We start from the raw sequence: 25,051 nt of genomic DNA, 5'->3' as shown, positions 1-25,051 counted from the left end.
CCATGTTCCCTTTGAAGTTGTCCAACTGGCTCTTTTCCCTCTTGTTCTTTCTTAAAAACTGTAAGATCTCACACTTTTTCGCATAAAATTTAATCTGGCATGTAGAAAATATGCAACTTTTTCTTGTGGTCAGATCTTTCTTGTAAGCCAGCATTCCATCTTAGTAATTTACTGGCACACAAAAGACGTGTTTGCATTTTTGGGTAATAGTTCATCTGCAAGAAACCACATCAGTTCTGCACTGAAGGATCAACATAACAAAATAGAACTATGCCACAACACTCAAGATACGCAACTGGAAGATATTAAACTTTAGTGATAATCTCTCACCAAAATATGTGCTTGCCTGTCTCTCTCCCTCCCCCCTCCTCCTGTCTTATATCTTCCGTTAGTTTCATTGATTCTTCCATTGAGCCTTTCTCCTGAATTAAGGAAAATGAATTTCCCTCCCTTTTCACTAAAAATATTTTGGGCAATGTTAATCAACATCATGAAGAACTAAAAAAAATGTTTTTAAAATGGCAGCAGAAAATCCATTTACTCCAAATACTTTGAAGAGAATTGTGCAATGTCAATAGTGTATAAAGAATATTGATATTATCCTGAAAAGCATCAGATCTGTGTTTATTTAGTTCCTTCATTTTGTAGGATACAATAGCACTTACAAGTTATTCTCTTTAGTAGTGACACTTAAAACCAAGAAAACATCTGAAGGAACTGAATGATCAAAATTCATTTTACTGCATTATGTGAACTAATTTACTCATGTACGAATGGGCAATTTCAGATTGATATGATGCCTAGACACTTTGTGTCAACACTTAAAATGTGTTTGCTTCTGGGAGGAATGTAGCCTTGTTAAGTGATATTATTTTTTGTTAAAGAAGCCTTGGAATATTAAGGGACGATATCAAACATTAGGGTCAAGCGCAAATCTTCAAATTCAAATAACTAAAAGAGAGGCTATTAATTGAAATATGAAACATTTGGATGGGTACATGGATAGCAAAGGAGGGATATGGGCCAAAAGCAGGCAGGTGGGACCAGTGCAGATGCAGCAAGTTGGTTGCCGAGGGCAAGTTGGGTGATCACTAATGTTTAACTCCATGATGACAGAGAACTACCACTTTTAAAGTTGTGGATCTAATAGAACCACTCCCTATATTCTTGGAATCAACATTACGAAAAATGGAACAACATTTCTTTCCATATTAACAATTAGGTTTCAATGCTTCACTCCGCCAACAATCAAAGTAACAAAGCTGGAATGTGCAACTGCTCCAATTTCCTAAACAGAATCTCAAATACTGGGGTCAATCTATTGCTGAAGTCCACGTGGATTTACCAGCAAATAGCCGTAACTAGGCTAATCTGGAACAGAGATGGCAGTGCAGCTTTTCACTCTGCACACTGCTGACTACAGGAAACTGCACTGTATTTATAGAGACCTGCATTATGGAGACAGTACATTATCAAAGATTGGGGAATTGAGGGCAAAGGAGAAACAGGAACAGAAGAGGTGTCGAGGCTCAGGGCAGATCAGTCACGATCACACTGAATGGTGGGCAGCCTTGTGATACTCTGTGGCCTACAGCTGTTCCTATTTTCCAGTGTGTTTGTATCAGTGCAGCCAGTTTAGGGAAAGGCCGTAGACTATGCTGATAACTGAGAGATGACTGCACCAAGGGAGAAGTGGCTTTGCCCAGGGATCAGGCCACTGGTGACATTAAAGAAGAGGAAGATTAGCTACTACAATTTACTAGATTTCTTAAACATAATCTTAAATAATCACCATTGCAACTGCTCCAATTTCCTAAACAGAATCTCAGATACTGGGGTCAATCTATTGCTGAAGTCCACGCATCATGAACTTGTCTTTACCTCATCTCTTCTCAGTTTCCAGGCACAAAAACCATCACCACCCAAGCACACAGATTGCTGGTTATTTCCATTCCCTTCCATTTGTGATTTCCTCCTGTCCCATTCCCTAATTCCATTCTAGCAATTTTCCTTGAATTTACCAACAAGAAAACATATCTTGACTTCCTGACAAAATTGGAGACTGAGGGAGACGGCATTTCGATGAGAGCAGCAAGAAAAAACAACTCAATGTAAAGCCAAAAGAGGAGGAAAAAAAAGAGATAAACAAATCTGAATGAGATAAAGAAAATATCCTCCAACTTACCATTAGACGAAAAAAGGTGATGAAAAGAAATCACTGAAGTATTAAGCAAATGGACAAAATTAACACAATATTCTAAACAAGCCACAAGTCAAAGGTAGGGGAACATACAGGGCTTTGCTCTATGATGTTCTTAAAGGCTGACTGTTTTCCATCGGTTCAATACACTGTAGCGCAATTTCAAACTTCCTCTGACAGCAAAACAGTCAGGGAGTGCTATGTTAAAAGCACCTTTTTAAAATCCATCAGTAGTTGATAATTAGAAGCTTCTTTTAACTAGTCAGTGCCTTTAATTACATATTCATAGCGGGTTCAAATATAAACCTAGACCTTGCACTGCTTTTTCCGAACAAGTAATAATCACATACTGTGTGGAGGACAAAGAAAGAATAAAATAAAGTTGAACAGCCTTCCTATTTAGTGCTGTTCCCTACAGTACTCGGGAGTACATATATATTTTTTAAATTACAATGCTCCCAATTTTTTTAAATTGAACTTTTCAATTAGTCTGTGTACAATACAGATACGGAGGTTGAGGGGAGACGATAGAAGTATATACAATTATGAGGTATAGATAGGCTAGACAGTAAGAATTTTTTTCCCCAGGGTAGAAATGTTCATAGGCTCATATGTTCTCGGAGCAGAATTAGGCCATTTGGTCAGTCATTCAGTAATGGATGATCTATCTTTCACTCTCAACCCCATTCTCCTGCCTTCTCCCCATAACCCCTGACAACCTTACTAATCAAGAATCTGTCAAACTCCACCTTAAAAATATCCTTTGACTTGGCCTCCACAGCCACCTGTAGCTGTCCAACACTAGAGGGCATGGTTATAAGGTGAGAGGGGGAAAGTGTAATGGAGATGTGTGAGATACGTTTCTGTTCACAGAGAGTAGTGGGGGCTTGGAACGCATTGCCAGGGGGTGGTGGTGGAAGCAGATATGATAATACCTTTTAAGAGGCTTTTAAATAGAAATGGAAGTTCAGGGAATGGAGGGATATGGATCTGTTTAATCTGTTTAAGAGATCAGTTTAACTTGGCATCATGTTTGGCACAAACATTATGGGCCGAAGAGCCCATTCCTCTGCTGTGCTGTTCTATGTTTTGTTTTCACACGGAAACAATATCAACTTCATCTTCTGGCAGCTTTACCCTTATTTTATATTTTAATTTTCATACTCAAACAGATCTGTTTGTTACCAGTGAGGTCAAGCTGTAATACAGTTATTCAATTATATCTTCTGCTCGATATACAATCCATATATGCTAATGTTTTGCTGCTAAAATCTGCACGAATCAATTCAGTGGAAATTCTATTCAGATTACTATTCTTGTTTATGGCCTAGAAGCAGCACATTGTAAATAAAACACGTTTCAATTTTCCATAGAAAAGACCTTGAACATTTCTCTGCAGCCATCTCTTTCCTTTGCGTGTCCATGGATACAGTATGTTGTCTCCAGATAGTGCAGGTCTACGTATTTAAACACTTTCCTTCCTGGCAAATTTCCAATTTGGTTGGCTCTGCTGGGTTAGGTTTCCTTCTGTATGCAGCCAAATCATTTTAACTAGAAAATGTCTCAATTTTCAATTTGCACCCTTCAACAGGTGTGACATCCTTTGATAAAAGTATCTATATATGAGGCAGCTAATATTATTAAAACAATGACATGAACTTTTCCTTAACCTTCCAAAAAGTTTTGTGCAGTTTGGATAGAGCAACACAGAATAAAACTGTTAATTGTTGGCATTATGGTATTGGGCAAAGAGAGTGGAATATAAATACTATCAGTTGATTTTGTTAGGTTTTTATCAATGCCTTTGATGCATTTTTCCATTTGCATAACCGGACATTACCTACTCTGATAACAGGAGCAATAGGAAGGGCAGATGAGACACAAGATCAAAATCAGACTGGAGGCCTGCGACTAGTGGTGTGCCTCAGGGATCAGTGCTGGGCCTATTTCTGTTTATGGTTTATATCAATGATTTAGATGAGAATGTACTAGGCACCATTACTAAGTTTGCAGATTACATTAAAGTAGGTGGTATCGTACAGTGAGGATGTTTTCAAAAATTACAGCAGAATCTTGATCAGCTAGGCATGTAGGCTGAAGAATGGCTAATGGAGTTCAATGCACGTATGCGTGAGGTGTTGCATTATAGGAAGTCAAATCATAGCCGGACCTCACAGTGGCCCTGGGGAGTGTTGTAGAGCAGAGGGATCTAGGAGTACAGGTGTACAGTTCTCTGAAAGTGGCATCGCAGGTAGACAGAGTGGTAAATGTGACAATGGAGGAGGCCCAGGACAGAAAGGTCAGATTGGGAATAGGAGGGGGAGTTAAAGTGCTGAGGAACCGGGAAATCAGGTAGGTTAAGGCGGACTGAACAGAGGTGTGCAGCGAAGCGATTGTCGAGCCTGCGCTTGGTCTCGCCGATGAACAGGAATTGACACCTGGAACAGCGGATACAGTAGATGTGGTTGGAGGAGGTGCAAGTGAACCTTTGCCTCACCTGAAAAGACTGTCGGGGTCCTTGGATGGAGTTGAGGAGGGAGGTAAAGGGACAGGTGTTGCATCTCCTGCAGTTGCAGGGGAAAGTACCTGGGGAGGGGGTGGTTTGGGTGGGAAGGGACGATTTGACCAGGGAGTTGCAGAGGGAATGGTCTCTGCGGAAAGCGGAAAGCTGTGGAGATGGGAAGATGTGGCCAGTAGTGGGATCCCGTTGGAGTTCTAATAGCAGTTCTATTAACTTAGGCAGCTTATTAAATATCAATGATCAATTCTGCCTTAAAATTTCCATCCTGCAATTTTCCAAGCTCCAAACTGTTGCGAAACAGCCAAGAAAACAAGCATCATAGGCTGCAGATTTCTGTGTTTATCATCAATTCTATTCCACATTCATCAACATAAAGCACTGAGAGGTAAAAAGATTTGCCTATGGTCATTTTCTAACAACATTCAAAGCTATATATGCCTTTGCATCTTAAAAATTATAAGCTGAACTAAGTGAACAGGTTAGGTTCCTTTCTCCAGATAAGACGAGTGGTCATAAAATTGTTGCTGTAGTGGTTTGATAGAATAAAAGAACTAAAGTGATAAGAATGTTTTCACATATAGGTACGTCCGATGCTAGCAATCATAATGTAAAAAGATCACTAATAAATCTAATAAATTCAGGGCAAAGTTCTTTACTCCATGTTGAGAAAATGGAAATTGTTTGGATTTGCGTGTGGAGTGGTTGAAACAAATATCAAAGATTAAGCTGGGGGAAAATTAGATGTGCAGGAGAGAAAGCTGAAGGATACATTCATAACAAGCGCCGAGTGGAGTTGAGGGAAATTCGCCTGGTGCGTAAACTAATAAATAGTTTGTTATTATACAGTAAATATACTGAATGGGGTGTTCTAAAAGAATAACTGACATTTAAAAGCATTTACAATGTTTTATTTATATAGGTTTGCAGTTAGCAATTATTCCTAATATTTACCAATACTTTAAAATAATAATTTTCCTTTTATAAAAGGAATTTCGTTTTTCGAAATGAAGTTATAATTAACAGTATTATAATTATTTTTTAATCCGCAGCATCTTTTTATTCAAATGTTGATGCAAAGTGATTCTCCTCAAAAGGCATATTCTTTTATCAAATATTTCAGTTTGTTAATCAATTCACAAAAGGCTCCAAAGATAATTAAGACCGCTGGATCTGAAAGAAAACAGTAGCGGCAGACAAACATTCCAAACATTCTTTCAAAATGATCAAGGAATTCCATGCACATTTTCTGCATTTAAACATTTAGATCCTTAGTTATACATTTAGCTAGATGAAGCTAACCATTCTAAATTTTATTTCTGCAACAATCGGCAACTAAGAAGAAGCTTTGATACTGCTTGCTCTTCAACAATAGTGAGCAAATCAGAATGCTGGTCATGATGGGGCACTCCTTTAAAAAAAAATAGACATATTTTTTAAAAGGGAAGGAACTGATAAATTCAATAATCTTAGTCTTTTATTTTATTTTAATTCTTTTTTTTTTTAATTGCAATAAACAAATCTACCTCTGGGTAGGTAAATCCAATTTTTCACATAACACTAATTTTCTTGTAAACTTTCAACATCTTATATCTAGTGAATAGTAAGATGTCCCAAAATATTTGTGACACTGAAAAAAAAAGGTTTATGCAGGGAATTTCAAAGTCTGGATCCAATGAAGATAAAAATGCCAATAGTGGAATGATTAAGCTTGAGTCTGAACAAGGATCCCGACCTGAAATGTCACCTACAGTGCATTCAGAAAGTATTCAGACACCTTCACTTTTTCCACATTTTGTTACGTTACAGCCTTATTCTAAAATGGATTAAATTCTTTTTTTGTTAAATCATCAATCTACACACAATACCCCATAATAAAAAGCGAAAACAGGTATTTAGAAATTTGTGCAAAGTAATTAAAAAGAAATAACTTAAATATCACATTTACATAAGTATTCAGACCCTTTACTCAGTACTTTGTCGAAGCACCTTTGCCAGCGATTACAGCCTCAAATCTTCTTGGGTATGATGCTTCAAGCTTGGCTCAACTGCATTTGGGTAAATTCTATTGCATAGCTATTTTCAGGACCCTCCAGAGATGTTCAACCGGGTTCAAGTCTGGGCTCTGGCTGGGCCACTCAAGGACATTCACAGACTTGTCACAAAGCCACTCCTGTGTTGTCTTGGCTGTGTGCTTAGGGTCGTTGTCCTGTTGGAAGGTGAACCTCCGCTCCCGTCTGAGATCCAGAATGCTCTGGAGCAGGTTTTCATCAAGGATCTCTCTGTACTTTGCTCCATTCATCTTTCCCTCGATCCTGACAAGTCTCTCAGTTCCTGCTGCTGAAAAACATTCCCACAGCATGATGTTGCCACCACCATGCTTCACCGTAGGTATGGTATAGGCCACGTGATGAGCGGTGCCTGGTTTCCTCCAGACGCTTGGCATTCAGGCCAAAGAGTTCAATCTTGGTTTCATCAGACCAGAGAATCTTGTTTCTCATGCCTTTTGGCAAACTCCAAGCGGGCTGTCATGTGCCTTTTACTGAGGAGTGGCTTCCGTCTGGCCACTCTACCACAAAGGCCTGATTGGTGGAGTGCTGCTGACATAGTTATCCTTCTGGAAGGTTCTCCAATCCCCTCAGAGGAACTCTGGAGCTCTGTCAGAGTGACCATCGGGTTCTTGGTCACCTCCCTGACCAAGGCCCTTCTCCCCCGATTGCTCAGTTTGGCCGGGCGGCCAGCTCTATGAAGAGTCCTGGTGGTTCCAAAGTTCTTCCATTTAAGAATGACGGAGGCCACTGTGCTCATCGGGACCTGCAATGCTGCAGAAATTGTTTTATACCCTTCCCCAGATCTGTGTCTCGACACAATCCTGTCTAGGAGGTCTACGGACAATTCCTTCGTCTTCATGGCTTGGTTTTTGATCTGACATGCACTGTCAACTGTGGGACCTTACATAGACAGGTGTGTGCCTTTCCAAATCATGTACAATCAATTTAATTTACCACTGGTGGACTCCAATCAAGTTGTCGAAACATCTCAAGGATATTCAATGGAAACAGGATGAACCTATGCTCAATTTTGAGTATCATAGCAAAAGTTCTGAATACTTATGTAAATGTGATATTTCAGTTATTTCTTTTTAATTAATGTGTGTAGATTGATAATAAAAAAAGAATTTAATCCATTTTAAAATAAGGCTGTAATGTAACAAAATGTTCTGAATGCACTGTATCAATGTTCTCCAGAGATGATGCCAGACCTACTGAGTTACTCCAGCACTTTGTGTCACTTTTTGTAAACTAGCATCTGCAGTTCCTTATTTCTACGTGGAATTATTAAATTCAGGGACATTCAAGAGGGCAGAACTGGAGCACTAATGATTACAGAAACACAAATGATAGGAAGGGACAAAGCAGAAGAGATTTGAAACCATTTTAAGAAATGCATTGCTGGACTGGGAGTCACATGAATGATGGATAAACCAGATTTGGCGAGTTACAATTAGGGTAGTAGAGCTTTAGATGACCTCATTAATGGAAAATGGAACACAAAGCCAGCCTGGAGAATATTTGAACAATCAACTTGAATTAACAGGTGCCAATCAAACCTAGAAGAGCGTATTATTTTATCAGTCATTACTTAATACATTCTACCCTCATTCTACAATGATTAAATCCAGATAAATATGTCAAGGCCATACGAAAAGCATTTCAGTGAATGTGGTGCTCGTGTCTATCAACTCAAGAATCCAAAGGTGGCATTCAAAGAGTACGGATGGGAATGCTGGCCTACATATATCCCTCAACCAACATTTGGAAAGTTATACAGTCATTAACTGATGAGAATCATCAATCCCAAACATTAATTTGTTTTTCTCCCCACAGATGCTGCTTGATTAATACTTTTCTGTGTTTTCCCCCCCACAGATTTGCAGATATTTGCTTTTCAGTCATTTCTCAATGTGATACCAGCGTTTAAACAGGCTGTCACATTTCCCAATACAAACACAGGGCCAATAATCGGGAATGACTTAATTTTCTCTGTGGCACATTGGTATATCTTAAGGTAATGATAGATACTATAAATACGAATTGTGTTTAATTATAAATAGCTTAATATATAGTTCAAAACATGTAGAAACAATGAAAAATGCATTCATGATTAAATTGGAAATGCACAGAAATCTACAAAATGAGGAATTGTTATGTTTTTAATTTACAGTATGTAATAAATTTAAATCTTCTGGAAAATTCTTATTAAAATATTTCAACAATCCATTAGGTAATGAAAAGTCAAATATGAATGGAAAATGAAAATTGTATGGCAGACATAATTAATTTTAAATCTTTGTTCAATGGGCTTCATAATCAAGGTTCAGTTATCTTTATTTTATTCGGATGCATTGTGCAACATTATCATAAGTATTAGTATTTGCAAGAGCAACCTTCAAAGCTGTGGAGGGGTGGGAGATTGCAACCTTCACGTGGTCCGCCCTGTTTCAACGAATGCAATCAACCTGGCGTGCACAATCAAATAAGATTAAACTACAACTTTCGGCTGTGCACGCCATTCGCAAGAATGGGAAGAGCTGTAGGGAAAGACTGGGACAGGGGAAGAGGAAAGATAATTGGACTGTGGGCACAAAAAGCTGGAGTAACTCAGCAGGAGAGGTAGCATCTCTGGAGAGAAGGAATGGGTGACTTTTCGGGTCAAGACCCTTCTTCAGACTAGTTCGGAATAAAGGAAATGAGAGAGATAGAGGAAATGAGAGAGATAGACGATGATGTAGAGAGATAAAGAACAATGAATTAAAGGTATGCAAAAAAGTAACAAGGATAAAGGAATCAGGCCATTGTTAGCTGTTTGTTGGGGGAAAACGAGAAGCTGGTGCAACTTGGGTGGGGGAGGGATTGAGAGAGAGGGAATGCCGGGGTTACTTTCTCTAAAAGTTAGAGAAATCAATATTCATACCACTGGGCTGTAAACTGTCCAAGCGCAATATGAGATGCTGTTCCTCCAATTTGTGTTTAGCCTCACTCGGACAATGGAGGAGACCTAGGTCAGAAAGGTCTGTGTGGGAATGGGAAAGAGAATTAAAGAGTTTCGCAACCGGGAGATAAGGTAGGTTCAGGCGGACTGATCTAAGCAAGGATGACTGAGCAACATATAAGGGTTCAAATTCACTGTCCTTATCTGGAACCTCTTCTGTGTCTAAAAAAATGTGAACATTTCTGTTGCAGAGACCCACCAAACGTCTTCCTTGCCTCCACAGTGGCATTGTATATATCTCATGAGGCTCTGAGGATTTATCCATGCAGGGCCCAAAATATGTCTAATACTTATCTTCTATAATAATATGTTCTAGAAATCTGCCATCTTATCTAACTAGAACATTTTCTTCCACATTGAATACAGTTGAGTAATATTAATCTCTGACCTCATCTATGCCCTCTGGCTCCTCATGCAGATTGCCACTCTGATCCCTAATGAGCCCAACCCTTTCCTTGGTCACTAACTTGCCTTCAACATGCTTAAAAATGTTTTGGAATTGTCCTTAATCTTGCCTAATCTTGTCTTAATTTTCAGCCCATCTTAGTCTTTCTCCATAACAATTTTAAAACTTGCATAGTAAAGGTCGCTGACACTCCTTCTATTTGCCCAGCTATATTCCAACAGATTAGAACTAGCACCTCCCCTTCTCCAATGGGACTTTCTACTTTGTGTCTCAAAAAGTTTTCTCCTGGCAGCACTAAAAAACTCCACCCATTGTAAAACTATCAGCCTTAGATAAACTCAATTAATATTAGGATATACTGAAATACTATTATTTACACCTTTCTCCGATTTGCCAACATATCTGGTCTTCTGTCTTGTCTTGACTAATTGCAGGTTTGTAGTGCACGTGCAAAGTGACCACCCCCTTTTTCGTTTACAAGTTCCATCAACATACATCCTAAATTGAACAACACTCTGGGATATCTTCCATCCTTACTGCTGGCTTCTTGATTAATACAATCAATTGATTGATTGATTATCCCTACTATTTTACAACCCGCACCACTCTCAAGCCATCTAAAACTTCACACTCCAGTACATGTTGCCAGTCCTGCCTATCTTTCAACCACATCTCTGTAATAGCAATGATATCATATCCTCACATGTTATTCGCAATCCTCATCTCATCCGCCTTGCTTTGCCTACTCCTTGTGTCAAAATAGATGCAGCCTTGCATTCCTCCCATGTGCCTGGAGACTTAGTTTTCCATTCTATACTTGACTGTTCCTCACCCTCTACTGAACTCTTATTTTGTGTCCCATTCCTTTGCCAAGTTAGTTAAAACCCTATCCAACAGCTCCAACCAACTCCCTCTGCAAGGGTGTTGGACCCATTCCAATTCATATGCAAACTGTCCAGCTTGCATAGTTTCTACTTTTCTCACAAACAGTTCCAGTAATACAGAAATCCAAAGCCCCCCTTCTTCAGCTGCAAACTCAACTGCTCAGCCCCCTGTCCTCTATTGGCTAGCGTGCAACACTCAGGAAGTAATTCAAAGATTACAACCTTTGAGTTCCTGCTCTTTAAATCAGCTACCTGGCTCCTTGCATTCAAGTTGCAAAGCTTCATGTCTCATCTTACTAAATGCCAGCGTGAACCTCAGCCACTGACCCTCCATCTTTAATATGTCCTGCAGTGGTTCTGTGGCATTCTTGACTCTGGCATTAGGGAAGCACCACACTATCATGGACTACATCAACGGTCAAAGAAACACCTTTCCATTTTCAGAAAATAAGTCATCCTTGGCCTTATCTCAAGTTTCAAGGGTTGGGGCATATGCATTGATGATCCCAGTTCTGTGTTAAGCGTGACCCAAAGAGTTATAAGGTGCTCAATAATTCCACTGGAGGGGTGTCGCTGAAATGCAGGACCAATTCATTCTAGACAGTGAATCTCACTCCATGAAGATGATCTTCTTCTGGTTTGTGCCTCAGGAACGATATCAAGCATCATGTTCTGCCTGCATATCACCCTCCAGCAGCTGTTTCTAACTTTGCCCTTCCTTCCCCGAACCCCAAACTGGTTTAATTGGCCCTTTTGTCTGCTACCACCTGATTCTGTCTCACAAGTCCATCCCTCTTCCATCTTGCTGCTTCTGCCTGCCATCCCATTACCGCATCTCAGTACACCAATTGCCCCTTGTCCCACCCTCTCCCACTTCTCTTTATACTGGCAATCTTCCTTCTCCATTCTCAGTCCTATTGCAGGTCTCGACTTGAAATGTTGACAATTCCTCCTCCCACCATCCCCCACATATGCTGCTTGACTTGCTAAGTTCCTCCAGCCTTTTGCTTTTTGTTCCTTCTTTTGTAAACTGGCCATCTTCTGTCTGCCATGTCTCATTCAAGGCATCAATGATGATGACCAAGCTGTAATCGTAGAATGACGTTCAGCACTTCAACTGTGGATTGCTCAAAAGATCCTCAACTTCAGAATGTGGAATGGAAGTTGCCTGCAAATAGTTTATTTTAATGAGTGTTAGTCATTGCATACAAGCTACCACATGAATGCCAATCCCAGTGGAAAAGTGCGTGGAGGGGGGGTGGGGCGTAAGGCAGTTGGAGATCAAACTGTACTACTAGTTGGCATTAACATTCACTTGCTGGTAGGTACATAGACATGTACCACAACAGGTGGACTATATACGTGGGGGGTATAGGCACACGGGTCCATGCCCACTGCCTCTCACCTTGTTACTCAACCCCACCTTCCAATTCAACATCATGCCTCCATTGCTGGCTATGCCCCGACCTCTGATCACATTCCCAACCATAGGCTGCATATCCAGCCCAAATTCCTAAACTCCTGCTCTGGCTATACAATTGGCCCACATGAAAAGTCCCAACTCCAGCAGTACACCTGGCCCTTGTTCTCTTTAAGAGCAGGATTGATGTGCAATCAAAAGCTTGTCCCAAGCTGCCAGAGGTGGTGCCATCCAAGGACCTGTTGCTGCGCAGACCACACTATTGGACTCTGGGATGTGTGGAGCAAGAATAATTTGCTCTTGGCATTTGGACTAGAGTGTCAAAGAGTGGCTAATCTGGGCAGTGTTACTGGACCAACTAGATTTCTTCCATTCAATGTTTTTTTCTCTACTGATTCTACTTGACCAGTCTTTGACCATGCTATTGCTCCATGCCTTTAGGGCCTGTCCCACTTAGGTGACTTTTTAGGCGAGTGCAGGAGACTCTGCGCTCGCCATATGATCGCCACATGTTCGCTGGTGGTCTCTGGTAAGTCTCCTTCATAGTGGCGAGGAGTTCCCGCATTCTGGGAACTAGTCACGGCCTCAGTATGGTCGCCACAAATTTTTCAACACGTTGAAACATTTTCTGCGACCAAAAATTGGTCGCCATGGAGAAAATCGATAATCCTGTAGTCGTAGGTGCAGTTGTAGTGGAGTCGCCATGTAGTTATGGGTAGTCAAGGTAGTCGTAGGTAGTTTTAGTTAATCGCCTTTGCTGTCATTTTCAGTGGCTCATTGGGGGAAAAAAAACGTAAGCACGAGTTTTCAGAACCAAGGATAACTGACCGGTAATGTGAAATGCCCGCTAAACTTCACAGCTGTGTATCTCTGGCTTATTAAAAGTTGTCTGGCTTCTTAAAAGTGTCTCCACTCCTTCTTCTCCCTTCTCTCCCCCCCCCCCCCCCCCCCTCCCCTCTTTTAAAGGACTTACCGTACACTGTGCTAGCCGTCTTAACCTTCCTGTTCATCGCGGTGTGTGTCTGTATCACCTTGGCTTTGCACCGTGTGAATTTCGGACAGCGCTACCCTCGCTTTCCCTGGCCCCCGCCTTTGCGATGTGTTTGTGTGTGTGTGTGTCACTCTGACAGTCGCCGGTACTGTTCCAGGTTTTTCAGGTGACTGCCGGGAACTTGAGTCGCCGGCAGTCCGCTGAAAAATCGCCTAAGTGGGACAGGCCCTTTAATATTTCCCTTTCAAGACTCTGTATTACATTGTCTTTGCAAATATTCCTGCCATAGTGTGTCTTGCAATATTAATAGGGAGTAAATCCAAAATTGTTGTTTATCATAGCTTTTGAGATATTCATACAAGAAGTAAAACTTTAAATTCTATTCTCAATATTAAAATATATTTTGTTCCACTTTTTACATGTTAAAAATATAAAAAGGACAACATTTCTTTGTTAATTTTTCAACCTTTACATACAAATCCCAGGACCCAGACCCCCCCGCCTGAAAAATACAAAACAGGTGAAGAACTATGACTGGATTGTAAATAACATACCCAAAACTATGGAAAAACATATTCAAAAACTTGCTTATCCATCAGACACATTACTAGCTCTTCCAAAAACAAGACAGTAAATCAGTCAGTGAACTTTGGTTAAAATGATTAATAAAAAGCATCATCTCAAGAAAGCATGCCAACAAATGTTTTACTTGAATCACCTATCAGTAAACAATGGGTGAATACAACCTGCTGACATGTCTTTGTACGACAGACCACTTAGAACAGTGAGCCAACTTAAATAGAAATAGAAAACTCCTGAAATGTTTTACACAAAAGCTGCTCCAATTTCAGAAATGGTCTAAATAGCAACGTTATTTTAGAATATCAGCTTGGTGATAAGTTGCAGGATGTTTCATCTGCAAAGTGCCTTAGTCCATTTTGCGGTCAGAGGCAGTAATACATGTATCAAAATAAACTTGAAGCCTGAATTAGCAGTTTGTTAAACATCAATTTTATTTTTAGTTCATATGTACTCCTCGGTTATAAGATAAAGTAAACTCAACTTCACTGTATTCAAAAGTGGGAGGAGGGGGGGGTAGGTTTTGTATCTGAAATAAGTGACAGAGAGAAAAAGATAAATATTTATGTCGTCCCTTTTGCAATTTTAGAATGCCCTGAAGTAACTTACAGCCAAGGAACTATTTTTAGTGAGCTATGATTGGTTGTAGGAAACCTAGCAGCTAATTTACAAACTCAAGAATTCACAAAGACGTCAGTGTGATAAGTCCAATTATCGCTGACCAGAAGATGCAAAAGGTCTCTGGAAAATAACACTTTTCAGACAATCTATTTCCTTTTCCAAAACAAAAAAGAATTCACTATTATAATAAAAACTGCTCTTTTAAAGAATTGTGAAATACGTCACTGAAGTTTATGCCACAGAATTTAAAACAAGATTCAAATTCTCAATCAATGCAACTTATTGGCTGGAAAATGAGGTTGCAGACAATGATTGCAAAAAAAGCATAAAAAAAAAAAAAAGTACCCTATTCTACACTATTAACATATCCTACAACTTATTACCGAGTTGTTTATCCATCAAACTTTTCTTTGATAATGTATCCAGTTTAAGACACGAGAGGTAGAAATTCATTCTCTGTGTTATGCACAAGACATGCATCAAAGTGAATGCAGATCGGACTCTGCTTCTGAAGTTCAGTTCGACTGAAGCAGAGTGGAACAATCAAACATTACTATTTGCAATATTTGCACACATAATCAAGTAAAAATCAAATGATTTTCTATATCGCGTTCCTTTACAAAATCTTATAAAGCTGTGCTTTATGTTTGAAAAGGTGAGTCACAAAATCAGAGCTAAAGAAACAAGCAGAAACTTGTACTCACAAGTGCCGTAACACATCTCAAAACTATCCCAAAGCATTTTACATACAATTAGTTCGATGTCAGGTACCGGATAGTGAATTTACCTAGAAAGATCTGTTACGAATAACTGGATGAATAACTGGTTAGTGTTTTTCTGTAAAGGATTGGGAAAAAATGGTGGGTAGGACAGCTGGATAACTCATTACCAATAAAAACAGGGGGGGGGGAAAAAACAGGCTTTTTATCTTGGTAAAGAGATAATGTATACAGCTGAAGTCTGCTTTTATATGTCGAGAAGTAAACAGTCAGATATTCATCTGCACCTCCTCCAATCTTGTCCATTGCATTCCTGTGACCTCCTCTACATTGGTGAGGCCAAACGCAGACGAGACAACCACTTTGACAAGCACCTGTGCTCTGACTGCTAAGGACATCTGAATCTCCCAGATGCCAGCCATTTTAATTTTCTTTTCCATTCCCACACCAACCTTTCTGTGAGCAGCAAGCTTAGGGGCAAAGTCAAATATAGTTCACAGATTACTTTTCTCAGATGTCCATTCATGTATTAATAGTAGTAGTATTGTAGAACTTATATTGTTAGACTTTTAGTTTAGTTTAGAGATACAGCATGGAAACAGGCACATCAGCCCACCGAGTCTGCACCGACCAGCGATCCCATACACTAGTTCTGTCCTACAAGCAAGGGATAATTTACAGAAGCTAATTAACCTAGATATCTGCTGTCTTTGAAATGTGTGAGGAAGTGGGAGCACCTGGGGAAAACCCACTTTTGAATACAGTGAAGTTGAGTTCACTTTATATTATAACCGAGGAGTACATGTGAACTAAAAAGAAAATTGATGTTTAACAAACTGCTAATTCAGGCTTCAAGTTTATTTTGATACATGTATTACTGCCTCTGACCGCAAAATGGACTAAGGCACTTTGCAGATGAAACATCCTGCAACTTATCACCAAGCTGATATTCTAATATTTGATCGAAAGGGTTAGGAAAAGAACATGTTTTAAGGAACATCTTAAAAGATGAAAGAGAAAGAAGATTAAGCAGTGAATTCCAGAGTTTAGGACCTTGACAAAGAAGGCACAGTCTCCAACAATAATGTATCTATAATCAGGGGATGCTCAGCAGGCCAAAATAACAACAAATGCAGTTATCATGGAAAGTTGGAAGGACTGAAAATGAATATAGAGACAGGACGGATTTGACATCAGTGTTTTTAAAAATATCAAAAGCCATGAACTAAAAACTGTGCTTTTCCCCATTGTTAACCTTCTTATTCATCATTACACAAGCCGTAAGCTACAAGCAAAAAAAAGTTAAGAACACATTGACGTTGGAGCAATCCTTAATTTGTCCACCAAAGCAAAAATAAACGAGGTTCTTCTACTTCCTTGTGTTTTGCAACGTGATCTGGCATGGCCCGACTTCAATATACTTTCTACCTATATCTTTATAGCTCACTGATCCTATCAAAAGTGTTTTGACTAACCAACACAATGAGTCACTTATCATCTGCCTTGGTTCATTAAATTCTCACCTTTTTACTTTATTGGTATTGGTTTGTTATAGTCATGTATACTGAGATGCAGTGAAAAGCTGTTGTTTGTGTGCTATCCAGTCAAATCAAATCATACTATAATCAAGTCATACATAAGTACAACAGGTAGTGCAAAGAGAAAAATTACAGAATGCAGAATATAGTTTACAACATTGTAGCATCAGAGTTACAAAGAAAATGTCTAACATCTGCGAGGCGGTAGATTGGAAGATCGGGCCTACACCCAATCTTATGGGAAGACCGTTCAGTAACCTCATAACGTGCCATGACCAACCTCTCAAAACATTTCATGATGGTAGATGAAAGAGCTACTGGACAGTAGACATTAAGGTATGCTATCTTGCTTTTCTTGGGTACTGTGAGCTTCTTAAAGTAGGTGGAGACTCAGAATGGAGGATTAAGAGTTTAAAGATATCTGTGAATACTTCTGCCAGCTGCCATTAGGTTCTGAGGATGCGACTGGGGACTCTATCTGGCGCAATTGCTTTCTGTGGGTTCAAACTCAGGAAGACCAATCAGACATTTGCCCAGTGACGAGGGTTACAGGCTGAATATTTCATGCAAACGTGCCAATCAGTCCATCCCATGATATATTACAGACTAGCAGGAAGATGATAGAATACTGAGATAAGTTTATGAGTTAGTTTAATTGTTGGCTTGTATAGGAAAATAGATTTCAAGGTGAATCTTTTTAAAATACCGATATGGCAGGCCAAATTACAGGAGTTAGGGAGTTCCAAAACAAAATGGCCCATGTAAGAAAACCTTTTACCACCAGTGGTAGGTGTTCATCAGAAGTAACTTCTATATTCATGACCCAAGATAGCACCAAAATGGTAAATTTATTATGGGAACAGATGCAGCGGTACTGCATCATATTTGTTTCGACTGGACTTTATGCGGAAGATGTCTACAAAAGCATATTATCATTATCATTATCATCCTTTTATTGTCATCTTGCAAAGCAACAATTGTACAGTGCAAAATGAGAAGACGTTTCCCAGGGAATACCGGAGCATCGCACATAAAAACTTAAACATTTCACGCATAAATAAAAACGATTTAAATTTTTTTTTTTTAAATAAAATAAAAAAACATATAAATAAGAGGAGAGAGGAAGAGTAGATCTTGTTTGAGAAAGTGATCTGTTGTGGAATAAAGGTGCCGTAGTCATCCAAGGGTAGATTTTTGAGTAGTAACTGTGATAGTGAAGTCTGAGTTTTGGCAAATATAGAAATGCCAAATCCAGAGAATGATGACAATCAGTTCAGCATTATTTACACTTACACTCACATAGTTCTGATTAAGGAGTGATAGGTACACCAAAGGTGCAAATAAAAATAGAAATGTGATTGTTTAAATAAAAGAAGGTGTCAAAGTTAGAGGTCAGAAAATCACTCATTAATCCTATAACAACAGAGGTGTTATGGTGCGGGGAAAGCATTAGGAGTTAACAGAAATTCTGAGTGAGCTTTTCCCATCATTTTTAAGTGGAGAAGAACAGAAAAAGAAAATCAAAGTGGTAAGAAAGTACTGTTCAGAAATAACTTGAGAGGCTTTCAAGGAGGAGTGCAGGATGTCATAGGAGAGAATTTTTTTTTTTTGCAGTGGGTGAGCTAGGTTTCTGGATACAGAAATGAGCAGAGTGGGAATTTGGGCATAATTTGAATACTCTAATGTTAAGGAAATAGTCCAAAGATTAAAAGCATTGTGAGGAAAGGTAATTCGTAAAGAGGTATGTATGTAACTTTTCATGGCTTGTAATGAGTTGGAAGATCAGCCATGATCATATCGAATGGCGGTGCAGGCTCGAAGGGCCGAATGGCCTACTCCTGCACCTATTTTCTATGTTTCTATGCTTCTATGTAATATTTTAAAACCATTTTTCAGGTCTGTGAAAATAAATAGGTGGATTTGATGAAACATTGATAGTAAATAAGTATTTTTCATCGGATACTGTAATATCCTAGAGTAGTTAAAAACTATTTTCAGAAGCTACATACAAGGCACTTTTGAAGAAAAGATACATTCTTATTCTGTCCTTCAAAGATAATTAAAGCAGTCCACTGAAAAGTGCCAATGTTCTATACAGTTAAACTTGTCAAATTCTAATATATGCTCACACGAATAAGATACGGTTAGAGTCCCGAGTCTCCAAATCAGATCAATGGACCTTGTGTCAAAAAACTGGAAACTGCACCAGTGAAAAGCTTGAAGTTAAAATATCTTACCTTGAGAGAATCAAAGCATGCAATAACTCGTCCGTTTTCAACTTGACAGCTTTTTGGTGGATGTGCAAACTTGCATTCCTGGTCTGAACGTGAACATGTCCCTCTCTGAAACTGTCTGCACACTTCTAATGTCAGCCATTTTGTATCACGTACTGGAGTAACATTTACAGCCATAATAAATCGAAGTGTTTTAGCGTGTTTTAGAACAGCTTAATATCAGTGTTCTGAGGGAAATGCAGCAGCCAAAAGAATTAAAAACAAAAAGATATTTTTTTCAATATATAAAATACTTCTGAATGTTCATGAACAAAAAAATCACTTCATAAAACGCTGCTCGAAAATTGGTTTGCCATGAATTAGTCAACATCAAAACAGTCAAGTCAGCAAGTAGTCGATCGGTCACTGGTTGAGCTGCGGCCTTCCGTTTGAGGAGATTTAACCCTTTTTTCTTTTTGTCGATATGATAGTTGAATATGTATTTCTGCTGACACGTTCACTTTATTGCTTTTAATTAAAAGTTGTTTTGACGCAATCACATCAGTTGATTGAATATGAATCGTGCTTGATTCACTTTGTTATTGATTTTACTGTATTCAGCGTAAGCTCTCCATATGTTGGTTAGTTCTTCCTGCAGTAGATTGTTGTTCCAGATTTTTTATGTAGTGTTCAGTTTAAGATAAAACAGCAGCCACAGATGCAGCAGAGATTTCGGTTTTCAGTTGCACGTTAGGCAAGACATTTGTCTAATTGGCAGCAAGCAAGGCTCACGAGAGCAGACCGACCTACAAGCAGTTCCAAGTAACACAGACTTCAGCAAAGGCACTTTTCATGACATACCTGTTGAGTGAAACAAAAATAAAACAAAAATCATGCTTCTGTAAAGTAACTTTCACTGTTTAAACCAGCATACGCAATAACATACAGCCATCATTTCATTTTCCATGTACTCGAGAAGAGAACGGAAGCAGTACTAACAAGGCAGCATACTGCAGTCAGCCATGCTATTGCAGATTAAAAAAAGGAGTTGGCTTCCCTCGTGAAACTATGCTTGATCGAGGGAACAGCCAATCGTAACATGTATTGCAGCAATATTCTGGGCAGCAGTCCAATAGTCTGATGTATTTCAAATGGCTGAGTGTGCCAGATGACATTACGCTCTCAATACAGAAAATGCTTCAACCCAATACGACCAGGCCTAATGCTATATAGAGGTACTGTGTAGGCCTGCTTTCAAATTGATTGGGAATTCATCTCTACAGACTGCAGTGCTCTACTGAATATGCACTGCCTCTATTAACGCGATTCTTCCTGTTCGTTCAGGAGTGGTGCTATTCCCAAAAAGGCACAAATGCAGTCGCAACATTCAGTACCCTTATCTGGAAGAAAATGGACATACAGTAATTCAGTCAATATTTCACAAACATCTGCGAACACTTACATCTACAGATGCTGAGCAGAAGGGAACCACAGAAGGTAATGACGGAATGGGGGTGGGGAAAGTAAACAACACAAATTCTGTCAAATAGGCAGCAGCTATATCCTACTTCCTTCATGATTTAACCCTATGAATGCTAACTAAGAATGAACACATCTAAATGTTGCACTTATCAGGACATTATAATATCACAATATTGAATTATTCTTTCTAACCTCTATCATGTGGCTGATATGAAAATTATAGTTAATTTACAATCTAGTTTTAAAACTCTATATGTTCTGACTGGTTAGCTGAATCATTCTTTGAAACAATTGAAGATGACCTCTATACAACTGTCGGGACAGTCACATGACTCACTGAGAGTGGCGACAATGAGGCATAACAGAATTAAACTATCATTTCTAGACAATTAACCAGTCAAAAACACAATTCAAAAACAAGGTTTCAAAAGTATAATGTATTGATTAATAATCCAATTTCCTGACAGAACATAATCATTGTCACAATCATGACAGAACAACAGAACATTGTCTAATTACAAGAGAACTAGCACATATTTCAATGGCATGTGGCTCCAGAAATGCAAGCATTATTCATCCACAACTTCAGCGGCTTGTTAAAACGACAGTTCTTACAAACAAAACTTGTTATGCTTTTATTGAGCCACAGGATTAAAAAATTTGGTTTATGCATCAAATTTAACGCAAAGAGATTATGATCAGTGCAACAGATTTTTGGGTAATACTCGTGAAATTCCTGTACATTTTTAGTACTGGATTTCAAAAATAAGCAGTAGTATAACATCATGGTATATCATATTTCAATAGGTTGTTGTGTGGAATGGATGGACATGAGTGTGCAGACTACTCAAAACACAAAATTCCTTTCTCAGGGATAAACATTAGGTCCTGAGGAACACAGGAACAGAGTTACGCAAGTTAGTTTTTAAGCTGTTCAATGAAATTAGCTAATTCAATCAACTTCATCCTCTCCATATGGCAGGTACACACACGCATGGTGATGGGGAGAGAAAGGGTGCAGGGCAGCTAACGACACTTACAATTTGACATGCTCAAATTTAGCAATTAGGACATTAGCACTAAACCAGGGTGGAAGATTGCAACCTTCACATGGTCCACCCTATTTCAACGAATGCAATCAACCCGGTTTGCACAATCAAATAAGATCAAATAGAACAAGTTGTCCTACAACTTTAGGCTGTGCACGCCAAATTCAAGAAGAGGAAGAAGCACTAAACCATGTTAAATCTTTTTTTTTGGGATTGAATCAGCCATCAACTACAAAGTAGGAAACCTGACATTATGAAACAAACTCTGAAGTGGGAAAGAATCAACGATATTAGATGAAAATGTCAATTTAGTAAAAAAAGACCTTAAATGTCACTGATAGGAATAACAACACAGAATTTATATATTAATTTATATCAGTTGCAACAGGAAAACAAGTACAATTCACAACAAAAATGCAAATAGAAATTACAATGAATTTATTAAGCATATTCAGTATTAACCATTAAGTAAGTGGTAGTTAAATATTTAGGAATAATATACGTAAAATATTACAATAAAGACAAAATATGAAAACAATGTATACTTACTGAATTAAAATGAAAGAATAATTAAAAACAAGCTAAAACCCCAATACCTTTCTATTGGTTAATAGGCTCAAATTGATGTAAATAGTGAAACAAGCAGTGGTTTAGATAGATAGATAGATAAATACTTTATTAATGAATAACGATGATAACGAATGGAAATATCATACAATTTGCAGATAAGAGGGAGGCTAGTCTATTAAGTCCACAGTCTACACACTTATTGGTTCACTCCAACTCTCCTTACTCATCAAAAATGTATTTCCGCAGGACTTCCAAATTAATTTATTAAAAAATGAAATCTGTTTCAGAGAATTTACACTGGGCAATTACTAACTACCTATTTTCTTCTAATCAACCTTCCAGAATATGTGTGCCTTGTTACCATCCCAATAGGAACATAGAAAATAGGTGCAGGAGTAGGCCATTCGGCCCTTCGAGCCTGCACCGCCATTCAATATGATCATGGCTGATCATCCAATTCAGTTTCCCATCCCTGCCTTCTCTCAATACCCACTGATCCCTTTAGCCACAAGGGCCACATCTAACTCCCTCTTAAATATAGCCAATGAACTGGCCTCAACCACCTTCTGTGGCAGAGAAGTCCACAAATTCACCACTCTCTGTGTAAAAAATGATCTTCTCATCTCGGTCCCAAAAGACCTCCCTCTTATCCTTAAACTGTGACCCTAGTTCTGGACTTCCCCAACATCAGGAACAATCTTCCTGCATCTAGCCTGTCCAACCCCCCAAGAATTTTGTAAGTTTCTATAAGATCCCCCCTCAATCTTCTGAATTCTAGCGTGTACAAGCCGTCCATCCAGTCTTTCTTCATATGAAAGTCCTGCCATCCCAGGAATCAGTCTGGTTAACCTTCTCTGTACTCCCTCCATGGCAAGAATGTCTTTCCTCAGATTGGGAGACCAAAACTGTACGCAATACTCCAGGTGTGGTCTCACCAAGACCCTGTACAACTGCAGTAGAACCTCCCCGCTCTTATACTCAAATCCTTTTGCTATGAATGCTAACATACCATTTGCTTTCTTCACTGCCTGCTGCACCTGCATTCCTACTTTCAATGACTGGTGTACAAGGACACCCAGGTCTCGTTGCATCTCCCCTTTTCCTAATCGGCCACCATTCAGATAATAGTCTACTTTCCTGTTTTTGCCACCAAAGTGGATAACCTCACATTTATCCACACTATACTGCATCTGCCATGCATTTGCCCACTCACCCAACCTATCTGTCACCTTGCAGCCTCCTAGCATCCTCCTCACAGCTAACACTGCCCCCCAGTTTCGTGTCATCCGCAAACTTGGAGATGTTGCATTCAATTCCCTCATCCAGATCATTAATATATATTGTAAATAGCTGGGGTCCCAGCACTGAGCCTTGCGGTACCCCACTAGTCACTGCCTGCCATTCTGAAAAGGACCCGTTTACTCCTACTCTTTGCTTCCTGTTTGCCAGCCAGTTCTCTATCCACATCAATACTGAACCCCCAATACCGTGTGCTTTAATTTTGTATACTAATCTCTTATGTGGGACCTTGTCGAAAGCCTTCATATATAGTAGAATATAGTAGAAGCCTAGTGGCCAGAAGATCTAGGGTGACGGAGGAACTGAAGGAAATTCACATTAGGCAGGAAATGGTGTTGGGTAGACTGATGGGACGGAAGGCTGATAAATCCCCAGGGCCTGGTGGTCTGCATCCAAGGGTACTTAAGGAAGTGGTTCCAGAAATTGTGGACATTGGTGATCATTTTCCAATGTTCTATAGATTCAGGATCAGTTCCTATGGATTGGAGGGTAGCTAATGTTATCCTACATTTTAAGAAAGGTGGGAGAGAGAAAACAAGGAATTATAGACCAGTTAGCATCGGTGGTGGGGAAGATGCTGGAGTCAATTATAAAAGATGAAATAGCGACACATTTGGATAGCAGTAACAGCATGGATTTACGATGGGGGAAATCATGCTTGACTAATCTTCTGGAAATTTTTGAGGATGTAACTAGGTAAATGGACAAGGGAGAGCCAGTGGATGTAGTATACCTGGACTTTCAGAAAGCTTTTGATAAGGTCCCACATAGGAGATTAGTGGGCAAAACTAATCCATAGAAAATTGGTTGGCAGACAGGAAACAAAGAGTAGGGATTAATGAGTCCCTTTCAGAATGGCAGGCAGTGAGTAGTGGGATATCGCAAGGCTCGGTGCTGGGACTGCAGCTATTTACAATATACATTAATAATTTAGGTGAAAGGATTAAAGGTAACATTAGCAAATTTGCATATGACACAAAGTTGGGTGGCAGTGTGAAGTGTGAGGAGGATGCAGGGTGACTTGGACAGGTTTGGTGAGTGGCCAGATGCATGGCAGATGCAGTTTAATGTGGCTAAGTGTGAGGTTATCCACTTTGGTGGCAAAAACAGGAAGGCAGATTATTATCTGAATGGTGTCAAGTTGTGAAAAGGGAAAGCACAACGAGATCTGGAGGTTTTTGTTCATCAGTCACTGAAAGTAAGCATGCAGGTACAGCAGACAGCGAATAAAGCAAATGGCATGTTGGCCTTCATAACATGAGGAGTTGAGTATAGGAGCAAAGAGGTCATTCTGCAGTTGTACAGGACCCTAGTGAGACCACACCTGGAGTATTGTGTGCAGTTTTGGTCCCCTAATTTGACAAAGGACATTCTTGCTATTGAGGGAGTGCAGCATAGGTTCACAAGGTTAATTCCCGGGATGGCGGGATTGTCATACGTTGATAGAATGGAGCGGCTGGGCTTGTATAGTCTGGAATTTAGGATGAAAGGGGATCTTATTGAAACATAT

General features: G+C 39.4%; 1 protein-coding gene across 14 annotated transcripts in view; it reads right to left on the bottom strand.

The window, feature by feature from the left end:
* mbnl2 (muscleblind like splicing regulator 2) overlaps positions 1 to 25,051 on the bottom strand; it is a 121,786-nt gene that overhangs the window by 57,388 nt on the left and 39,347 nt on the right. For 11 of the 14 annotated variants that reach the window (XR_004412376.1, XR_004412377.1, XM_033023046.1 and 8 more), the window contains exon 2: positions 19,166 to 20,002. Coding sequence is in view for 12 of the 14 variants with exons in the window: in XM_033023046.1 (XP_032878937.1) it covers positions 19,166 to 19,339 (174 nt within the window). In the remaining 2 variants the exon portion in view is untranslated. Of the gene's footprint in view, positions 1 to 19,165; positions 20,003 to 20,140; positions 20,199 to 20,561; positions 20,584 to 20,603; positions 20,627 to 25,051 lie in introns of those variants that run through there. The other 3 variants (XM_033023049.1, XM_033023048.1, XM_033023045.1) reach the window with 3 other exon arrangements.

Source organism: Amblyraja radiata, chromosome 6, assembly GCF_010909765.2.
Source record: "Amblyraja radiata isolate CabotCenter1 chromosome 6, sAmbRad1.1.pri, whole genome shotgun sequence".
NCBI lineage: Eukaryota > Metazoa > Chordata > Chondrichthyes > Rajiformes > Rajidae > Amblyraja > Amblyraja radiata.
The sequence above is the reverse complement of the archived record's forward strand: the minus strand, read 5'-3'. Positions and strand labels throughout refer to the sequence as shown.